Source organism: Ursus arctos, unplaced genomic scaffold (genome assembly GCF_023065955.2).
Source record: "Ursus arctos isolate Adak ecotype North America unplaced genomic scaffold, UrsArc2.0 scaffold_1, whole genome shotgun sequence".
Classification (NCBI taxonomy): Eukaryota; Metazoa; Chordata; class Mammalia; order Carnivora; family Ursidae; genus Ursus; species Ursus arctos.
The window spans coordinates 52279564-52298741 of record NW_026622763.1 but is presented as its reverse complement, the minus strand read 5'-3'; the positions used below and the strand labels follow the sequence as shown (position 1 = coordinate 52298741).

The window sequence follows — 19178 nt, the reverse complement described above, 5'->3', positions numbered from 1 at the left end:
TAAAGATATGAATTTACGAGAGAGCAATGCATCAGCAATCCATTTCTTAAAGCAATAAATAACATCCCCCCACAATTCATCAAAACTTATTATGCTATAGAAAATAGTTTTTAAAAGTAATCTGACCATCAGTGTGAAGTTTGAAAACATGCAAATCAGCATTACATATTGTTTATGGATATATATCTACATATTATTTAAAAATGGGTTGCAATGACACCCACTACATATAGGGTAGGAGTTACCTTGGGGAGGGAAGAAAAGAATGACATAAAGGAAGGAACAAGGGGTCTTCAACTGTATCTATAATTTCATTCTTTAGAAAATATGAAAAAAATGGTATAATGTTAGTGCTTGATGAAGATGAAAAAGGTGCTTGTAACAATCTCTATTCTTTTTAAAGATTTTATTTATTTAAGAGAGAGAGCAAGCAAGCAGGGGGAGGGGCGAAGGGAGAGGGAGAGGGAAAATCTCAGGAAGACTCTGTGCTGAGTGTGGAGTCCGATGCAGGGCTCAATCTTACGAACCTGAGATCATGACCTGAGCCAAAACCAAGAGTCAGACACACGACCAACTGAGCCACCCAGATGCCATACTTAAATATTTATTTTTAATAAAATGAAAACAAGCAGGAGTTTGAATGAAAAAAATAAATGAGAAATTATAAGTCATCAGAGATGATAAAAATAATAAATACTAAAGTGAACCTTTAAAATGCAAAGAAAAAACATTCTTACCAAAATAAACATCCATGTTAGGAATACTACTTTTGGTGACTAAACGTAAAACATTTTGAAACGTAATTTTTATAACTTTTTGTTTTTATGATTCATGTTCCTGCTTATTTGACTAACATGGTCTGAAGAAAGGGCAAGGTTTTCCAAAGAATATCTCTTGAAAACGTGACAGGTGACCATTTAAAAAAGTGCCCTATGTTTCACTATGTTTAAAAAGTGTCAGTTAAAATGGAGAGAACATTTTTCTTTATTGCAGAATTTCTGAGAACCTTAGCGTGCTGATGTGTCTTCTGATTTTCCATGGGAGATTAGAGACTTGAGAAGACCATGAACCATGTTTGTCAAGAGTGATTTTGTAGAACTTGGGGAAAATGATGGCCTAAAGAGTTTTGTTCACATTTAGTAATATCAAATTTCAATCTCTTGCTTCAGAATACCAGCACAGAACTAAGGAACTTGGATTCTGGAGAGATAATGATATACTAGCATTGCATTAGCATCTGGGGCAAAGAAATTCTCTCAGGTTTGGAGCTGATTGTGGAAGTGAGAGAAGAAAAAGCAAGCAGGGTCGTTTATCGTTCTAACTAGGGATCTTGAGTGACAGACTTGTTCTCCGAAAACCAAACTGAAGTGAAGTCATTGTGAAAAGGTCCTGCGTAGGGTCCTTCCCAGATGAAGTCACTGCATCCCCCCCCCCCCCCCGCCCCGCTTTAAACACTGCTTTGAATCAGCAGGGAGCAAGCAGGGACTCAGGCCGGCAAGAGGTACCAAGCTGGTACTGGAAAACCAGCGTGCAGCAGCGGAAAGGACGCATGCTGAGAATAAACGCTGGTCCCCAAGAAACCAAACCGCCACATGACATTTTGCTAAGTCTGACCTGGGGCCAAAAAAGGAAAGCATTTGCAGTCAGGTTCCCATGGCCTGTGCTTGAGAGAGGCTCGCCAGACACAATGTTCCATTGCGTTTACTTACACACAGTTCCTCCTTTGGCATGAGACTCAAAAATGAGAACACCTGCTAACTCCCGTTTCACCTAGAAGAAAAAGAGAAAGAATTCGGAAAAGGCAGACTTGGGGGGTGGGGCGGGACTTGTTCTCCTTCCAAGCAGCGCCGACTGTGCCCTTCTGCCCTCACAGCCATCCCCCACTTTGCCGGCTGCTACTCTCATCTAGAATCACTTTCACGAAATTCGCCACCAGATTCTTAAGGCTCTGACAAAAGCTATTTTGTAGGCTAACTCATACAAGACAATCTCCCCAGAAGCCATTTAAAACATGGCTTCACGTGTCAGAACTAGCCAGTTTCTCTGCCAGTCATCCATCTTGGGTGGGAAGGTGGAAGGAGAGCACCTACAATATCATAGGACTCTGTTGCTGTGAGAGGCTCTTCCTTACATCGCACATAATGCATCGCTACCCATGTGTTGGAAAAGTCAATGTCTCCAAGGTGAATAATTAAGCCTAAATGTATGAGCAGATTTATATTCCTACCTAGCTAATTATTTTAAAATTCTAAATTATGGTCCAAATTTTGGCTCTATCTTCCTAAGAACGAAGTGACCTGAGAATTTCCCATAATGCCTGGGTACCCGGGGTTTGAGCTAGAAGAGGAGACTCCCCACAGTCCTCTCAATTCCACCAAGTTGGGCAAGTCACAGCAGGAGCATGCTGGGAACCTGGAGCACAGGTAGGGAAAAGGGGTCTCCCCTCACTTCCCTCTACAGCATGAGCTCATGATGCCTACATGTGCAGGGGCAGCCCAGCTGAGGTGTCCAGGCACTAGACCTATCCCCACCCCAATGGACAGAGTGAGGATGACAAGGGCAATGGTGTGCGGGAAGGGCAGCTGGGCTAGACCACACCCCTGACTAGCCTATGTAGGTAGGTAAGCAAGCTTCCAGACCCCCAGAAGTGCAGCAGGAGAGGAATGGGAAGGCAGCTCCATCTGAGTTGAAGGGGGAAGTGTTTGGAGTCCTTCGCTTGGAGCTGTGGCAAAGCAATTTCCTCACTGTTCTCAGGAGACCTGACCCCGCCCCCCGCCAAAGGACCTCAGGCACTGCAACCAAGTGATGGCACGACGCCATCTAGTGAGCTGGGAATGAAAGGCCGATTAGGCATGGAGATACTGCTGAGGGGCCTTAGAACATGATCTGTGAACACTGAAACAATTTCTATTTACTATTCTTACTGAATTATTAGCATATAGGAGACTTGTGTTACCTGGAAATTACATTCCTGTATTCCTTCTATGGGAGGAGGTGTTTCTGTCCCTGCTCAGAGGCCAAATTTCTGTCCACTGCCTTCCTAAATAACCTAATCACGTAAACATTCAGAGTCAGATATAGCGATGGGGCCATTTTTCATGAGTGGGTACTGCTACTGGGCTCTAACAAATCTGAAGCAATGTTCTCTCAAACCCTCTGCTTCCTTCTCAATAGGGCAGCAAACCTGGGCAAAGCTGGCCCTGTGGGCCAAGACAGGCCATCTTGACGTCTGTCTTTCTTCCTTCTGGCTCTAAATTTCATGGAAGGGTCTCAGAGCTCTTCTTAAGGCCTAGTTCTCTTGTCAAACCAAGATTCAGGTTTGGAAGGATGAAGTACATTCTTCAGTCCTACTCACTCACACTGCTTCAGGGTTTAGGGCACATGGACAACAACGTGATAATACTTGATCCCATTTTGGGATTGTTCTTGGGTATAACTTCCTTAGCATCTCATGAGAGAGAGTAGGGGTGATTTATGCAGTAGAATTCAGGCATTCCTTCACCATCACTCCCATACCATAATACTCTCCTCCACTGCTACAGTGCCTTTACCACCCCACCTCCCCGACATGCTCAACTAGGAGACAACCTACCGTGGTAGAAAGATGGGATAAGGCCTTAATGTGAATGAGCTCTTCATAGATAATCTCTAGGTCATCCACAGTCCTCTGGCCAGGTCTACAAAGAAAAAAAGTAGAAAGAAAACAATGAGAAAAAAGTCATCGCAAAAGCTTTAAATATAGAAATGGATTCAGGGATTAGTAATGTGTTTAGGGGATTTCTTAGGAGAAATCTCTGTAAAAAGATATTGACAGAGGGAAAGATCATGCCTTAAAATCCTTAAAGGGATTTTTGAAATGAATGTGTTCCTTGATGGAAGGATGTGCACACATACCCTTCCCTTCCCATCTGAGGGAGGAACAACTCCACTCACGTTATAGTTGGCTAACTTAGCTCTCACTTTGTGATGATTGCTCTAAAAAATTGCTTTTCATTACCATCTGGATCAATAACTACAAAACTTGTCTTTTAACACAACTAGGAACAATTGATCTCATCAACTGGATGATTGATCCAAATTCCCTGGGATCCCGTGTGATGCCTTAGCCTAACAGAATAATGCTCTTGTCACTACTGTTTTGGGTTATGTAATATGCTTCTAGCACAGGGCTCAAATAGAGAGTTAATACAGACTCAACATCTTCTCACTTGTCCCTGAGGAAGTGAGGGCATGAGATGAGTAGAAGGCAAATAGTTGTGTCCAAGATTAGTAAGAAAGGGAGAGAAGGAAGGTATACACTCTCATTTCCCAAAATCTGTTCCATGGATCCATCCACGAGATATCAATCACTGTTGTATCTACAGTTTTTTTTCTATAAATTATTATAAAACTAATATATAATAACCTGCCCCTAAGGACAGGATATGAGGGTGTTATGGACATCTTGGCATGGGAGGACTGAGTGGATTCCTAATCATCTTTTGTGTCTGTGATTATTCTGGACTCACTAATAGTGTTTAATTATACACCAATGATAACTGATATGATTGGTCAGTAATTTGGGGCTTTTACTGCTGTTTGCAATATAAGAAGCCCTGGCAAATATGTTTTTGAAACTTAAAAACAAACAAATGGGTTATTAATTCTCAAAGTGCTATGTGGATGGACAGGCAGCATTTACTCTTAGCTAATCGGTGCAGTCATATATGTTACCTATTAAATAACCATCAGTCTATTTTATGTATTTTGTCCTAAAATTTCAACAATTTATGACATTCCTCAATGTTACTGTATGTTAAACCTTTAAACCTTAATGAGCTACTGATGGTGCTTCATCCTTAATTATGTTACATTTTATAAAGTGTTGCTTGTTCAAATAAAGTTGGGGGTGTTGGTGTACTGAACAGAGCACTGGATTTTGAATCTGAAGATCAAGTTTTAAGCTCAGTGCAACCACTCACCAGCCATGTGACATTAGTGTCAATCTCATCCGTAAATTGGGGACAATACTTTTCTGAGAGAAGTGTGAGAGCTAAAGAAATAGTGAATGTGAAGGTACCTGCGTATTTATTTAAGCAGAAAAAAAAAAAAAACAACCCAGCAAAGTGATATTCAAAGCCCTTGCTTAAGAAGTTAAACTTACAGATAAAGTATGAAATTTGGGTCAGCAAATGACCTCTGAAACTCTGAGTTATTGGATAAGTAGTCTGAGCAATCAAAACTGAATTGTAAATATTCTAAAACAAGTGACCGGATTAAAGGATTTTGCAACCATGTTATATACATAACACGAGGGACTTGGCAGACCAAGTGTGGCTGACTGGAGGAAGAAAGCTCTTTGCGTACCTTCCACATCACCTTCTCAAGGGCAGCTTTGATGTGAACAAAAGAATGTCATCCTTCTTTTATTGCATCAACAGAGGATATGTTTCCTAATCCTGACTATTCCAAGGGACAGGTATTAAATCCCTGATCCAGGGGGACGCCAGGCAGCTTCACCTCCTGTGAAGGGTCACCACTGAAGGACACCACTGTGCACCAATCTGGTGCTTACGGACGGAACTCAGGAAGTATGGGGTCCAAAGAACCGGAGAAAGCTGTGGCCTTGGGGGCTCTAAGGGAGCCAGGCCTTCTTAGTAAGGGGCCTCATCTACTACTTGACTTAGACCTGGGGATTTTGAAACCGGGACCCTTGGGGATTTAAAGGTCAATTGAGTCACCTCAGTCCATCTTCACAGCAGAGGCAGCTACTGGGAAAGTCTCAGGTAGGCATAATAGGATTACGGCTCTTTGGCACGAGGAGCAGCCCTGCTGTTCCTGCTACTTGACTTCCGCTGCAAATAGCACGGACCCTCCTAGAAGCTTGGCTAAAAGGGAAAACAGTTGCCAAGTCTCATTCTCACCTCCATGGGGAGGAAGAAAACTCAGCTGGGAAAAGAAAAGTTTGGAATTTAGCTCTAAAATCTTGACAGATTCAAAGTTGGACTTTTGGGAGCAGAGCTCCGAGTTTAGGAGGAGTGTTGACAATATTATTGATGTGAACTCCATACCGATCAACGCTTGCAGATTAAAAAAAAAAAGCGCTGCCTTTAGAATCTATAAATCTCACCATATTAGAACTGATTAGGTATGCCAACTATACTTCAATAAAAAATAAAATGAAAATGGTTCTATTTCGTCCAAGAGTTAAAACCTATGATGAAGAATCCCGTCAGATCCTCAAAGTTTGACACAGTGGTTCAAGGCTGCCTTTGAGCCATTCTGGGTCATCTTAGGACCTGCACCAGAGTGTGGGAGAAGAGAGGTGAAGATGGTAAAGAATTTAAAGAATTTCTGCAATTTCTTCAACTCCCTGCTGCTCCACACCGCTGAGCACCGCCTGGAGCTCCCTTCTCCCCCTTGCTGCTGCCCTCCACCCTTCTGGCTCTCTCCTGCTTTCCTCCTGGCTCTCCCCTGCTTTCCTAAGTATTTCTTTTTGTGCCTTCGCTGGTCTGTTGTTCTTTTGTTCACTTCCTGAGTTGTGCTAAGCCCCAAGGTTCTGCTGTCAGCTCTGTGCTTGGTGTGTTCTACCTTCTCTCCCTGGGAAAAAAACCCAACTTTCATCTATGTAATGCTGAGACCTAAATCTTTATCTCCGAACAGATGCTGTTCCTGAGCTCCAAGAGCTTCCTGGCCATCTCCTCCCAAAGAAGCCACAGGTACCACGAGCTCAGTCAGTCCAGAAAGGCTCCCTCATCATTCCACAAGGTTCTGTAAAGGCAGATCTCAATCTACTTTTCCGGACTCCTCTGTCTCCCCTCTCTTCACCCCTTACCTCACAGCTCTGCTCTCTGCTCCAGCCACACCAGACACCTCTGCATTCCTCCAACATGTGAGGCTTTTTCGTGCCTCCCAGACTTTCCACATGCTCCTCTCTTTGCTATATTTTGTTCTGCTGCAAGCCCAACTCAGATGTCAGCTCTCCCAGCTAAAATTGGTTCTCCAACCCTTATTCTTCCATGACACATGGTCCTGCTGCTGTGTTAATTACAACATACTGTCAAGAATGCTTAAATATCCGTAACTCTCATCTGTTCTTTCAAGAGAAGCAGCATCTGGTCATGCAAAGGGCATTGGATTGGAAGCAGAAACTGGACTGGAGACCTAAATCAGGAACTTCCTAGGTATGGGATTGCTGTAATGCCTTGTTTCTGCATCTGTAAAATGGGAATAATAAACAGGGTTGTCATAAAGATCGAATGAGTTAACATACACAAAGTATCAATACATTGGAAATCTAGCACAAGTGCAGGATGGCATTACTACCAGCTCATCAGATGAATGAACACACATGTTCCTATAATTCACGCTGAATTCAGGGTCTGCCCAAGGAAAAAGGCAGTACTATTGTGGACCAGTTCTTGTTCTGTGGCCTGAGGGAAATGGGGGCTTGTGCTCTGCTGTCCTTCCTAATGAAGGTGAAGTCAGATGAGGTGCCCATGACACAGTTCACTTTTGATGGAGCACATGTTTGTGTCGTGGCAGATAGTTCATAATGGAGAGGGACACAGGATGAGAATACTGAACCTCACCTCTTACTCCAAATCCCGTAAAATGACAGGAAAGACATATTTTCTGCAGGGTTACAGATTTTATTCATCCAGTTGTGAGGAGGAAATTACCATGTTAGACCAGCAGAAGTCACTCAGTCTAACTAAATCAAGATCAGTGGTAGCCTGGAGCGAGGTGACCATCGAAGACAAGCAGCACTTGTGGGGCTCAGCCCTTTTTGGCCATATTTTTATCTGCCATGCTAGCGGTCTGATGGGAAAGGTATTTTAAAATCCAAAACAGCACTGAAAACAAACATGCATCACCCTCACCACAAACCACAAACCAGTAGTACGGGCAGAGACCAGAGAGTTTTAGGAATTCTTGGGTGACAGAAAGCAGAGAGGAATAAAATGTCTGAGAAATGACTGGAAGCCACCACAGCTCCATCCTCACAGAAAACTACCACAGGAGGAAGACAACAGACAAGACAAAGGCAGGAGAGGGTCAGAGCGGTTCACCAAAAGACGGCTTCTCTCAGGTCGGGGGGCAGTCGGTCCTCTTTTCCACGCCCCACACTGAGTAGGAGGCAGTGGCAGAGTTTCCTGCCAGGCTCGAACTTGAGACCTGCTCTTGAAGACAGATGCCCAGGCACAGATGAGGAAAAGGAGTAGCAGCTCTTTCAAGAGGGAAATACCCAGAAAGGGTCCATTCCTGGGAAATCCTCCTTAGTCTGGCAACTAATGGGAGGAAGGGGGTGGCTTCAGCCGGCCTGCTCCCCCACGTGCCTCTCATAAAGCAAAGCCTGCCGGGAACCATGGCCTCTGCTGCTTTCAGGAGCGGCTCTGTTGGGGATGCAGACCACACCTGCTCAGAAATCCACATGGTGGCTTAGTCTACCCCCTGGTTCTCCATTCACCGATAACCACTACAGAGAAGCAGACACTTCCGCAGGAACTTGCTGGGTGCTGTGGAGAAACGCATGGCAGCTATTTGAAACAGAATGGAACAAAGCCTAAAAACAGTTTAGTCTCTGAGTCCTAAATAACATTCAAAATGAAAAGAAAAAAAAGGAAAAAAAGAAAGAAAGAAAGAAAGAAAGAAAGAAAGAAAGAAAGAAAGAAAGAAAGGCACAACCCCGTGGTCTAACATGGTCAATGTAATCACAGGGGGAGCCACTGTCATTTGGCCATCCACCCAGGTAGCAGTGAACTTTTCGGTCCTGTTTACAACAAATGTTTTAATGAGGTGACAGAAGTCAGGACTGCAAGGTGTGAGCGGACTTACTCTAAAAAATGAGTATATTCCCAGTTAGCAAAGCCACAAAAGCATTTGTGAGAGGTTTGCCGCAAGCAAACTCACTGATGTTCCTGGGGCCTCAACCTATCGTTAGGACTGAAAGTTGAGGGAAGTCCAGGGAGGAGGTCAGCTGGAGCACAAGTGGCCAACCTCTGCTCACCAAAGTGAATCACAATAGTAGCCCCTCTCCCACCCCAGGCGGATCTCCATGTTCCTGGCAGCAACGACGGAGAGCCAGCCCAGCCTCTCCCAAGGCCGCCAGCTCAGAGCTGCTGTGCCATCTAGTGTCTCAGAAAAGACTCACCTCTCTACTCTGGATCTTGATCTGCAACCCTCCCCAGCACCCCCCCACCAAAGGGCACCTGATAACAACTACAAGTGAGCCTTCCCCACCACAATCACTGAACAAAGTCACATTTTAAAAGCAGGTTTCTCATGGCAAACAGTGGCATTAAGCACCTCTCATGCTTTGGTCTTTACGGGGGTGACAGGGAAAAAAATGGAGAAGAGATCCTGCAAATCAGACCCCAGCCTGTTCAAACGGTAATGAAAGGGTCCCAAGGACTGAAGGCAATTTGGCTTTCAAGAGTCAAGGGAACACTGTGCCCCAAGCAGGAGGAGGGAACTCCCATGCACCTTCACAGAGTAACCTATGAGGCCGGGGAAGTGAATTGACTCTCTGGCTGCTCTGAGTGGCAGCCGGTGAATGTACCTGGTCTTTACTTGTCCTTCTCCAGATGTCACAGGGAGAGATATTAGGCATCCCTGCTTCTTTACAAATCTGCGTGGTGCCACATTGATGTGGATTTGTCGGATCCTGCTGTGGAAAGGCCTAGTTTCTGCAGGGGATGCATTCTGGCAGCAATGTCTAGTTACAGACAAGATAATAAACGGGGATGGATGGAGAAGCAGTTTATACATTAAAGGATGGGAGGGCTCAGGTGATATTGGAAGCTGCTGGTAAATACAGTTTTATCAAGGAATTTATCAAGGTCAGAGACGGAGCTCCTCAGTTATTGGAACGTGGATAAAATGAGGGATTCGTCCGGACACCAAGCAGCACATTGGCGTGGCCAGTGGTAAAATATGCGGGTGAGAAAGTAAATAACCCAGTTCTCCTAGACCTGTTGTCTAATAGACCTCTTCCCTGGTGTGTGGGGAAAATACCCAGAAAAGTCAATGCTATAAAGATCTAGTTATCCACCGTCGTGCTTCAAAATAAAGGAAATGCTGTATTATTTTTCTGAGGGGTGGGGTGGGAACACTATTTTTCTTGCAACACTCCACCTCATCGCACCTGACTGTCCATCTTTTAAGTCATCTCTCAAACTTGGATCATTTCCCAACACTCTTAAGATCTCGAGGTCTTACCTCTTCCACTTCCCTTAAAGGAAGTTTGGTGTCATTTCCCACCCTCTTGTCTAATAAACCAACAAAACATGCTTCTTTTCTTCCCCTCCCAGGACCCTCACTTCTTAAGAATTAGATCTTCAGTGTTAGAGCCATTCCAGGAACCTGCTGACTGGACAAAGTATCCTGCCCCGCCCCATCTGCTCACTTCCCCGCCACACCACCACCCCTTCGCCTTATCTTTAACCCAGAAAGAACATTTTAAGTTTACTTCAGATGAGATTAGGCATTTTTTAGTTCTGATAGCAATGCCTGGGTACATGGGGATTCTTTCCTTCTTTGTGAGGTTAGAAATGAATACAGTCTACCATTGCAGTCAAGAGCAGATGTTTTATGCATATTTCTGAGAAATGAAGTCATCCCCATCAGGATATGGGGTAAGTTTCCATAATGAAAGCCCCTGAGTGCTAAATGTTTTTAGGACAATGTAATTTAAGGTTTTTCACGTTTAGAAACTGAATATGTCCCCCTCCAAAACAGAAACTGAATATGCCTAACATTCTTCTAGCAAAAGTGGTTACTAATGGACACGCTAGTAGTTTAATATTAAACCTTTGAAAAGGTGCAAGTAGAAATATTTTCCTTTAAAACACCTAAGCAGCAAGTTGAGAAAAACAAATCTGGTTGGCATCAGATAGGACAGCTACTTGCTTGCCTTTGTGTATGACATACATATATATATCTCAGATAGAAAATGCAAATGTTTTTTGAGGAGGTGCTGTGTAGATGCATTATTAGTTTTTCCTTGCAAAGATTAATTCTTAATTAATCAGAGACACATGGATTATCCATATTTCTTTGGATTTCACTCCTCATTCAGTAAACACACTAGAGAGGATGAAGTTGAAGCAACCTAATAGAGGAAAGAATATTCTCCATGGGGAAAAAAAAATGGAATGAAACTTGGATTTGGAGTAAGCAGACACGTGGACTCCGTACCTAGTTCAGCCACATACACTTCTGTGTGATGTCAAGGACGGCACCTGACATCAACTAAGCTCAATTTCTTCACATGTAAATGGTGGATAATAACGTAAGTCCTGCTCATTTCATAGAGTTATTTTGAGGTTCAAGGACGGGAGGTATATAAGGTCACTATATATAGTGTGTGATTAATATGTTAATTATTAAGTTTTGTTTGTAATCCTGGCTAGTGAGTTGATGTGAATATTTTTCTAAGTAGATGATAACACTTGCATTCCTTTCAGGTCTATAAGGTAATAATTGAGTAAGATGAGATTAGTCTGTAATAATTATTTTTAAATTAAGTACCCATGACATCTTTCCTCATCAATGCTCTGAGAATAAACCCAGGAGGCCATTTTGAATTCTTTTTGGCCTGAGAAAGGTGATCGACCACAGTATAGAACACAGATCTGGAGCCAGACAGACCTGCACCAAATCCTGAGTCCAACACAGGCAGGTGATTTAATCTATGCCTGTTTCCTAATCCATAAAATGGGGATGATATGAATAACTACCTCACCGTTCTATTGGAAATATTGAATGAGATCATTGTTGAGCACAGTCCCTAGCACATGTGTGCTCAATAAATGCCGGCTGTGATTAAATACAATTGCATTTCCTTTTCTGTTTATAATCTGCTTGTGAAGTTGAAAGAGGGTAAGCAGGTATTATTAAACTCACTTAAGAGTTTAAAAGATTTGTAATCTGGAGCTGTTGGGTACTTATTGGTAATTTGGTAAGACTAGAATTCAGGGTTCTGGAGCTCAGTCTTACCTTCACTTTATTTAGCGAGTCTCTTGGGTCAGATGCATGTATCTCAAATGCTCTCATTAAATTCTCAAAATAGAATTAATTTTTAACCTCAAAGAACTCAATATCTGGCATCGTGTCTTTAGTCTCAGCATTCTCCATAGATAACAGAGAAACCTACCTACTGAAAAGCTGACCATCCACACCTCCCTTTAAGGTTCTTCAGTGGTGCCCCAAATGGCTATAAAAGACTATGCAGTGCACACAGAGTGCATAGCAGACCCCCGTCAATCTGACCTGGGCCTAACTCGCCAGTCACATTTACTAGCACTCTTGGTCTGGGCATTCACTCAGTGTGAAACAGCTTATTGTTCCCTGCTGGAACTTTCCTGACATCTTTCTGGCCTCAGTCCCACCCCTGCACTCCTGTCAGGCTAGGAGTTCTTTCTTTGTTCTGGGAAAAAGAGCACCAAAGTATTATTTTTTTGCTGCTGTTAAGAAAGGGCTTGAGAATGAACCTAACATCCAACAAGGACTAACTGAATGTATTAGGGACATTCAGAGGGTTGACCACTATGCACCTATTAAAAATCCTATCCTTGAAGAATATTTAAGATTAAGGGAGAATACCACAATATATTATTAAGGGCAAAAAGTTAGAAATTGGAAAATAACCAGAGGGACATGCACCAAAATGTTGGTAATTATCTCTGGGAGATGTGATAGCAGGTGTTATTTATTTTTCTTTAACTCTTTTCAGTAGTTTCCAAATTTTCTACAATGAACACATTGACTTTAACAATAAAAAGTCGTTAAAATCTTGAGGTAATCTTATAATGAACCTTACACTGTCAATGGGCAGCTACATCCATCTTCCCTCTCCCAAATCTGAATCTCAGTGGCAGTAATCCAGTGGTTAGCTGCTTGGGCACGTAAACATGAGGGTTAAGTAGTAAATTGCCTTCATAGGGGAGAGGCAACACATCCAAATCCAAGAAATGGCCCACTTAATGCAATCATTTCTTCTGGTAAATTCTACAAGCTTTCATTTAGCACAGCAATCTTTCCAATAAAAAGCCCCTCAACGCCCCCCCCCCCAATAAAGGCAAAGTTTGTCATGCAGTCATGCAGTGAAAGAAAAGATTCACAGTGAATTTCTTATTTCATAAAGATTAGGATCTTTAAGTCACGTTTCGCTTTTCATCTGATTTGCATTTGAGGATGAATTTCATAACTTTGAACATTTCTTGGCATAACCCAACAGAAATCAAAACCTTAGGCACCACTGACTTTAGGCTTCTTAATCTGGGCCCCCCTGAGGAAACAAATTTCCCTATAATTATCTGGATTTCAAATTTCACACCCTCAAAAACAGTTTGGACAGATAAACACCCTATTAAAAGAGGCTCTACTAATTTAGAGAAAATTCACAGCCTCTCAAGTGCCCTCTAGAGCAAGTGTGTGGAACAGCAGGTGGGGGGCAGTCTTGATGCAGCCAACTGACCAGATTAACACCCCCTCTCCCACTGTGTATTTTCTCATATCACTTAATCATCTAAATTGTTTCCTTTTAAACTTATGCCCTATAGCATATGTTAGAAAATACTAATTCATCACATGAAATAAATGAACTCAACTTTCTGAGTTTCTGGCCCATTTGGAAGATTCCAGAATCTGCCAAGAAGTCTCTCTGTGTGTGTATGTCTGTGTATATTCATATATCATATCTTTCTACACATATTTTACATATTTATATATTATTTCTTTATTTTACACATATATATTTCCTCCTGCCTCCCTTCTGCTCAGGCCAACTAACTTATCCCTTTCTAAACTAGTTACGCTTCTAGCCTTTTAGGGAATTTCAGAATTGCAGACCTACCTAGAACTAGATTTGGCAAATGGCATCTACTTCATTTCCCTCCACCTTTAGGCTGGATTCAGATAGACCATGCTAAATAGTGGGGCATCATATCTCACTTCTCTTGGAAGAAGAGGTTGAGAGGCATGTACATACGACCAGAGCCTTCTTTGTGTCCTTGAAGCCTCTTTTTATCCAGTGGGCCCTGAGCTTATAACATCCTGTTTACCTGGTCACTGTACATCTTTTTGCCCATGGACCCCTATCCAAAGTCTCTGCTCAAAGGTAAGCAGAGGGAACATTTCTACTGGCAAGGGCTCCACTGTATCTTCTTGCTGCAGGGTAACCTCTTGTTTTTAGACTTATAAACAAAGCAAAATCAAAACAATTAGCTCCAAGAGCTCATTTGAGTTTTGATGGCTGCAAGCTACGACAACAGCACCGTCAAACTGTCACTGTTCTATAGTACTTGCCCCCCAATGCCATCCAGGTCTGCACCTGTGAAACCAGGATGGGCATTGTGAGTCACTCTGCCTGCCACCACATAAAAAGCTAATTTCACATTCAGAATGTATGTTTTTTTTTTCAATACCAATAGCAACAAGAGTATGCCAAAAAATTTCCCCTGAAGCTCTATTCTGTTTTTTAAACTACAGAACATTCTTTCATAGTTTGACAGTTAAAATGCTGCAGTTAATGTAATAAACAGAGAATTTTTCTAAGTAGCCTGTCAAAACAAGTGACACTTTTTTTTTTTTTTTTGCTAGCGAGTCTCAGATTCAGAACAATGGGAAGTACCTTTCAAAGCAACATCTTCATTATACAATCAAATTCTCAAAGTAATCTTCTCATCAAAGAATATTGTGTTATTTCTTTCCCAGTAATTATCAGAGTTCTGCAGCCTCTCTGGCAGTGGTGACTATTATAAAATGCAGCTGTGCTGAGTTAAAAAAATTGGGGGGTCCTGCCCCGGTCGATATGGAGCCAATGCATCTCATGCCTCCACATTTGCTAATGACTTGGCTGTCTGGGCAGTAAAAAGTCAACATTTCCATGCCCTCAAGTTTCCAGGAGCGAAGTGCTCAGCTGGTCTCTTTAAGGATAGCAGTGATACTGGCAATTCTTGATCAATGAAGCATATTTTCTTTCCACTTAAATAAAATAAAGTAGAAGCTCCAAAAGTTATTATCAGACTCCCCCCCACCCCCAAAAAAGTGTGTGTGTGTGTATGTATGTGTGCGCACATATGTGTAGGGTTTGAAAGTCTGTTCCCCAAATTAGATTCCTTCTTTTTCACTTTCCTATCTCTTGGGGGCTGTCACTCCAACAGAAAGAAAAACAGTACTAAGTCAGAAGAACGACCAGTTTGATTCCAATTTTGTAGTTTTTTGAAACCTGGAAAGATAGGAAAATCCCAAGGGCACCCAAATGATGTGTCTTGGAATACTGGTGAAACCTGTACTTTCCAGTGATTGGAAAAATCCAACCTTTGCAATGTAGTTTTCTCTGAAGAATCTCTGCAGAATCAGTTCAGCGCTGCACAGAAGGAAAAAAGCACAAGTACAGGCCCCTATTTCTAAGGTCACTCGTGAAACCAGCTCTCAGGCTCTTGTGAGGTGAGTCAAGCAATGAGCATGAATGTTTCTGGCACACAGCAGGCACTCCATAAATGTTTGTTGCATCACAATCTCATTTGGGAGTGCCTCCCCTACTGGATTATAAAATTTCCAAAGGCAGGAACCATTTTATTACTTTTTTAAAAAAACCTCTTTGGCCCATGCTCAAAAATCTTTGTGACTCGAATGGCATTTCTGCTCTCCTTGAAGCAACTAAGAGCTGAGGGCACATTAGCTGGGACTATATATTCATTCGGTCATTGATTCACTTAGCAAAGGTTTACTGATGCGTGGAATGCACAGAGCTAGGAATATGGCTTTCTCTAACTCCACGCCAGATTAAATCCTCCCTTCCATATTATACTCTATTAATATACACCATACTTTCCTTTGTAGCGTGTACTATGGCTAGGATAAAATGATTCCTTGCACAACTGTTTAAGGTCTGTTTCTTGGACTAGGCAGAATGCTCCAGGAAGGAGATGCAACCCTCTTATTTGATGCTTCAGCCTTAGCAACTAACATAGTATCTAGAAAAAATAGGTGCTCATCAAATATTTCTTAAATGAATGAATGCATGAAGTAAAATGAGATGTGTTCTTGCCTTTCAGAAACTCACAGCTTACAGCAATATTTCTCAACAGGAGCATTAGTTTCAGGACGGCTCCTTATTTCGCAGGGTCCTAGGTCTTGTTGGGAATGTTTAGCATCCCTTGGTCCTAGCTACTGCCCAGTGAATGGCAGAAGTGTGCCCCCTCATGCACTGATGCAACCAGAACATCGTCCCACATATCCAAATGCCCCGTAGGAGGCTGTCCCACTTGTGATTTAGAACCGCTGTATGGTGTTGGCTTGAATGAAAGTGGCAGCAAGAAGGGGATGGATCCAGACAATGGGACAAAGGTGCGTGGGGAAGGGAGAGGGGACGCAGGCTGGTGTGAAAGCAAGCACGGTTTAGAATGGTGTTCCTCTGAGTTCTCCACGCCCTGATGATTCTCTGGTGTCCCCTCAGCCACCCCCCACCCCCCTGCCGTGACCCTTCAGGGCAGATAGAGCATACATTGGCTGGGCGAGGTTCTTGGATGCTACCCATAATTAGGTCAGTGAAGTACTGGCTTTTCTGTTTGATGGTTTGGATTTTTCCATAAAATTTTTGTTTGAAGAAAGGGTTTTGAGGCCAAAGGGGCCGAACTAGAACCAATATTCTAGAGCTAAAAATGGTGGTGCTAACTGGGATCAGGGCAGGCCTTTAGCGCACATGGTGGTGGACATTAAGACTCAAAAGAAAGTTCTGACAAAGCGGACATAACAGGACAAAAAAACAAAATCTGACGAAGGAAGGAAATAGGAGCACTGAGAAGTACCGTAAGTCGGTCTGAGGGGCGGGTGGTAGGGAAGCTGGTCTGAGGGACACGGCACTTGTGAAAGTGCCCAGTGGACACACAAGACATGTAAAGTTTAATGCTCTTGTCAAGACCTGTTAATAAATGGAGGCTGGCCCAGCCCGTGACTCAGAGTTGACATCCACGGCTGCTGGCCCTGGTCACAGGGTGGAGGGCCATTTTATTCCCAGAAAAAAAATAAGTCCGTGTGTGGTGGCCTCAGAACCAAGTGCCGAGTCATCTCTTATTGAAAAGTTTTCCCTGAGCGTGGGGCCGTGGCATATGCTTCTCTGTATGCCCCGGAGCAGCCGCGAGAGCTCCCTGCGTAAAACAGCGGCTCAGTACGTTCTTTCTGAATCCACCTGATTAAGAACCCTCCAGCGTAGCTGATGGGTTGTTACTGAAGGTGAGAAGGGTTTCGGCTGAGATGGACGGGAGAGCATTGCGCAGGTAGGAAGGAGGCCTGGAAGCACTAAGGGAGGAGTGGTATTCTCTTAGGAACGCATCTTTAAGCTGAAGAGCAGAAGGTTCAGAACGGCAGGAAAGGATGTGTTGAATGAATGAATGAACACAAGCATAGGCATGACGTCTATGGTTCTGATGACCTCTGTCCTCTTGCATTAGAAAGAAAGGGGCTGTCGCAATCCGGCATAGAAACCGAGCAGTTTCTGTTTGTCATTGCCCAAAGGTCGGTTAATAGGCAGACTCAGTGTTGACATCCTGAACCAATCACTAAAAATCTGTACAGTTTTAACTCATGCAAAAGGGAAATGTAATTATCTGACTCAAAAATAAAATAGAAGGGAGACAAACACTGCTGTCACCCCTTCAGAGCCTCTCCTTCGGCCCTGGGTGAAGGCCAGGACGTTTGAAATCAGCCTGGTCCCTGTGGCCCCCAGTGAGCGCGCTTGTGCACCGTCCATGGCCCTAGGCACCGGCAGGGGGCGCCACCGCGCTCTCACTCACGGTTTCCGGAGGATCATCCTCATGTGGGCGTCAGGGCCCATCTGCGACAGCAGCAGCATGGTGTCCTGCAGCTCCTCATCACACTCCTTCTTTTCCTCCTCAGTAGGCAAAGGGGCATCCTCGTGCTCGTCATCCAGAAATCGATAAAACAAATATTTGTCTTGGAAATGGTGCTCCTGGTCCACTACGTGAAACATGAAGGCAAGTCAGCTGGTGTCCCTCTGCCTCACAGCGCGTTTACCAGAAGCACATGGATGGTGTCGGGCAAGAGAGCCAAATGACAGCAAAGGGGTGAGACTCCTCACCGCTCTCACTCCACCTCGCCCAGGGCCGAGCAGCTGGAAGACACGACTTCCCCTTTGCGGTCATGCCCCTCGCAGCTCTCTCTGACCCGCCCGCTCCCGCTCGCTCACCCTACCACTTTCTTAGGAGAGCCTGCCAACTTTTCTGAGATGTGCACTCTGACCAGCAAAAATGGCCTTGGTGACATCTTCTGGCATGTGGGACATGTGTCTCAAACAGGAAAATAACCAACTGCCAGATCACGCTCTAAATGGTTTCTGAGTACAGACTTTAAACAACCCTACTTTATAGGGATCAGGACTCACGTCTTTCTTTCATGTGCTGTTTGTAAACATGGCTGTCTGCATGAGGGAAAAATAGAGCAAAATTAATTGTTTGAACAAAACTGACTAGACCAAGCTTCTAGGTCATATAACCCTAGAAGGAACAGTTCTAATTTTAAAAGTTTTTTTCTCTTGTTCCTTTTAAAGAAAAAGATTTAGATCTCGGTAGGACAGTCAGTGAACTTGGTTCAGAATCTCTCATTTCTCTATCTCAAAGCTTTTAAGCCCCCTTTCAGGACGGAGCACCAAACTGCCAAAAGATGAAGAGAATAGTAGATTCTTGCTGCTCAAAACATGATCCGAACAGCAACATCAGCGTCAGCATCATCTAGAAGCGTGTTGGAAATACAGACCCTCAAGACCCACCCCAAAGCCGCTGAATCAGAATCTACATTTTAACAAGAGCCTAGGATGATTCGTATGCACATTAAATTCTGAGAAACACTGGTGAAGCCATCATTCAATTCTCAGGTGTTGTTAAATTAAACGAAAGATTTTAATAGTTTGTCATTTTGGAAAAGTGGTCTTAAAGCAAATGGCACAAGCATGCCAACCCCAGCTCCACTCCAGTCCTGAGCAGCTGCCCTGCCCAGTGACAGCCCCTGCAGGAATCGGGGGCCTCAACTGTCCAGCACATTCCTGATCTTCAATGTGGTCATCCTGTGTGCACACAAATTGGCTCTCGCAGATAACACCACAGTTAAAAGGCAGCTTCTGAATTCATTACTTTCTTTCATGCCATCAGCCCAGCCACACATTTCATTGCTCTCCA

General features: G+C 43.5%; 1 protein-coding gene across 10 annotated transcripts in view; it reads right to left on the bottom strand.

Moving 5' to 3' along the window:
- Window positions 1-19178, bottom strand: part of RAPGEF4 (Rap guanine nucleotide exchange factor 4) — a 273452-nt gene that overhangs the window by 59079 nt on the left and 195195 nt on the right. For 9 of the 10 annotated variants that reach the window (XR_008961468.1, XM_026492545.4, XM_057318641.1 and 6 more), the window contains 3 exons: window positions 17781-17964; window positions 3593-3677; window positions 1710-1770 (listed from right to left, as the gene is read on the bottom strand). Coding sequence is in view for 9 of the 10 variants with exons in the window: in XM_026492545.4 (XP_026348330.2) it covers window positions 1710-1770; window positions 3593-3677; window positions 17781-17964 (330 nt within the window). In the remaining variant the exon portion in view is untranslated. Of the gene's footprint in view, window positions 1-1709; window positions 1771-3592; window positions 3678-6913; window positions 7197-17780; window positions 17965-19178 lie in introns of those variants that run through there. The other variant, XM_044381476.3, reaches the window with a different exon arrangement.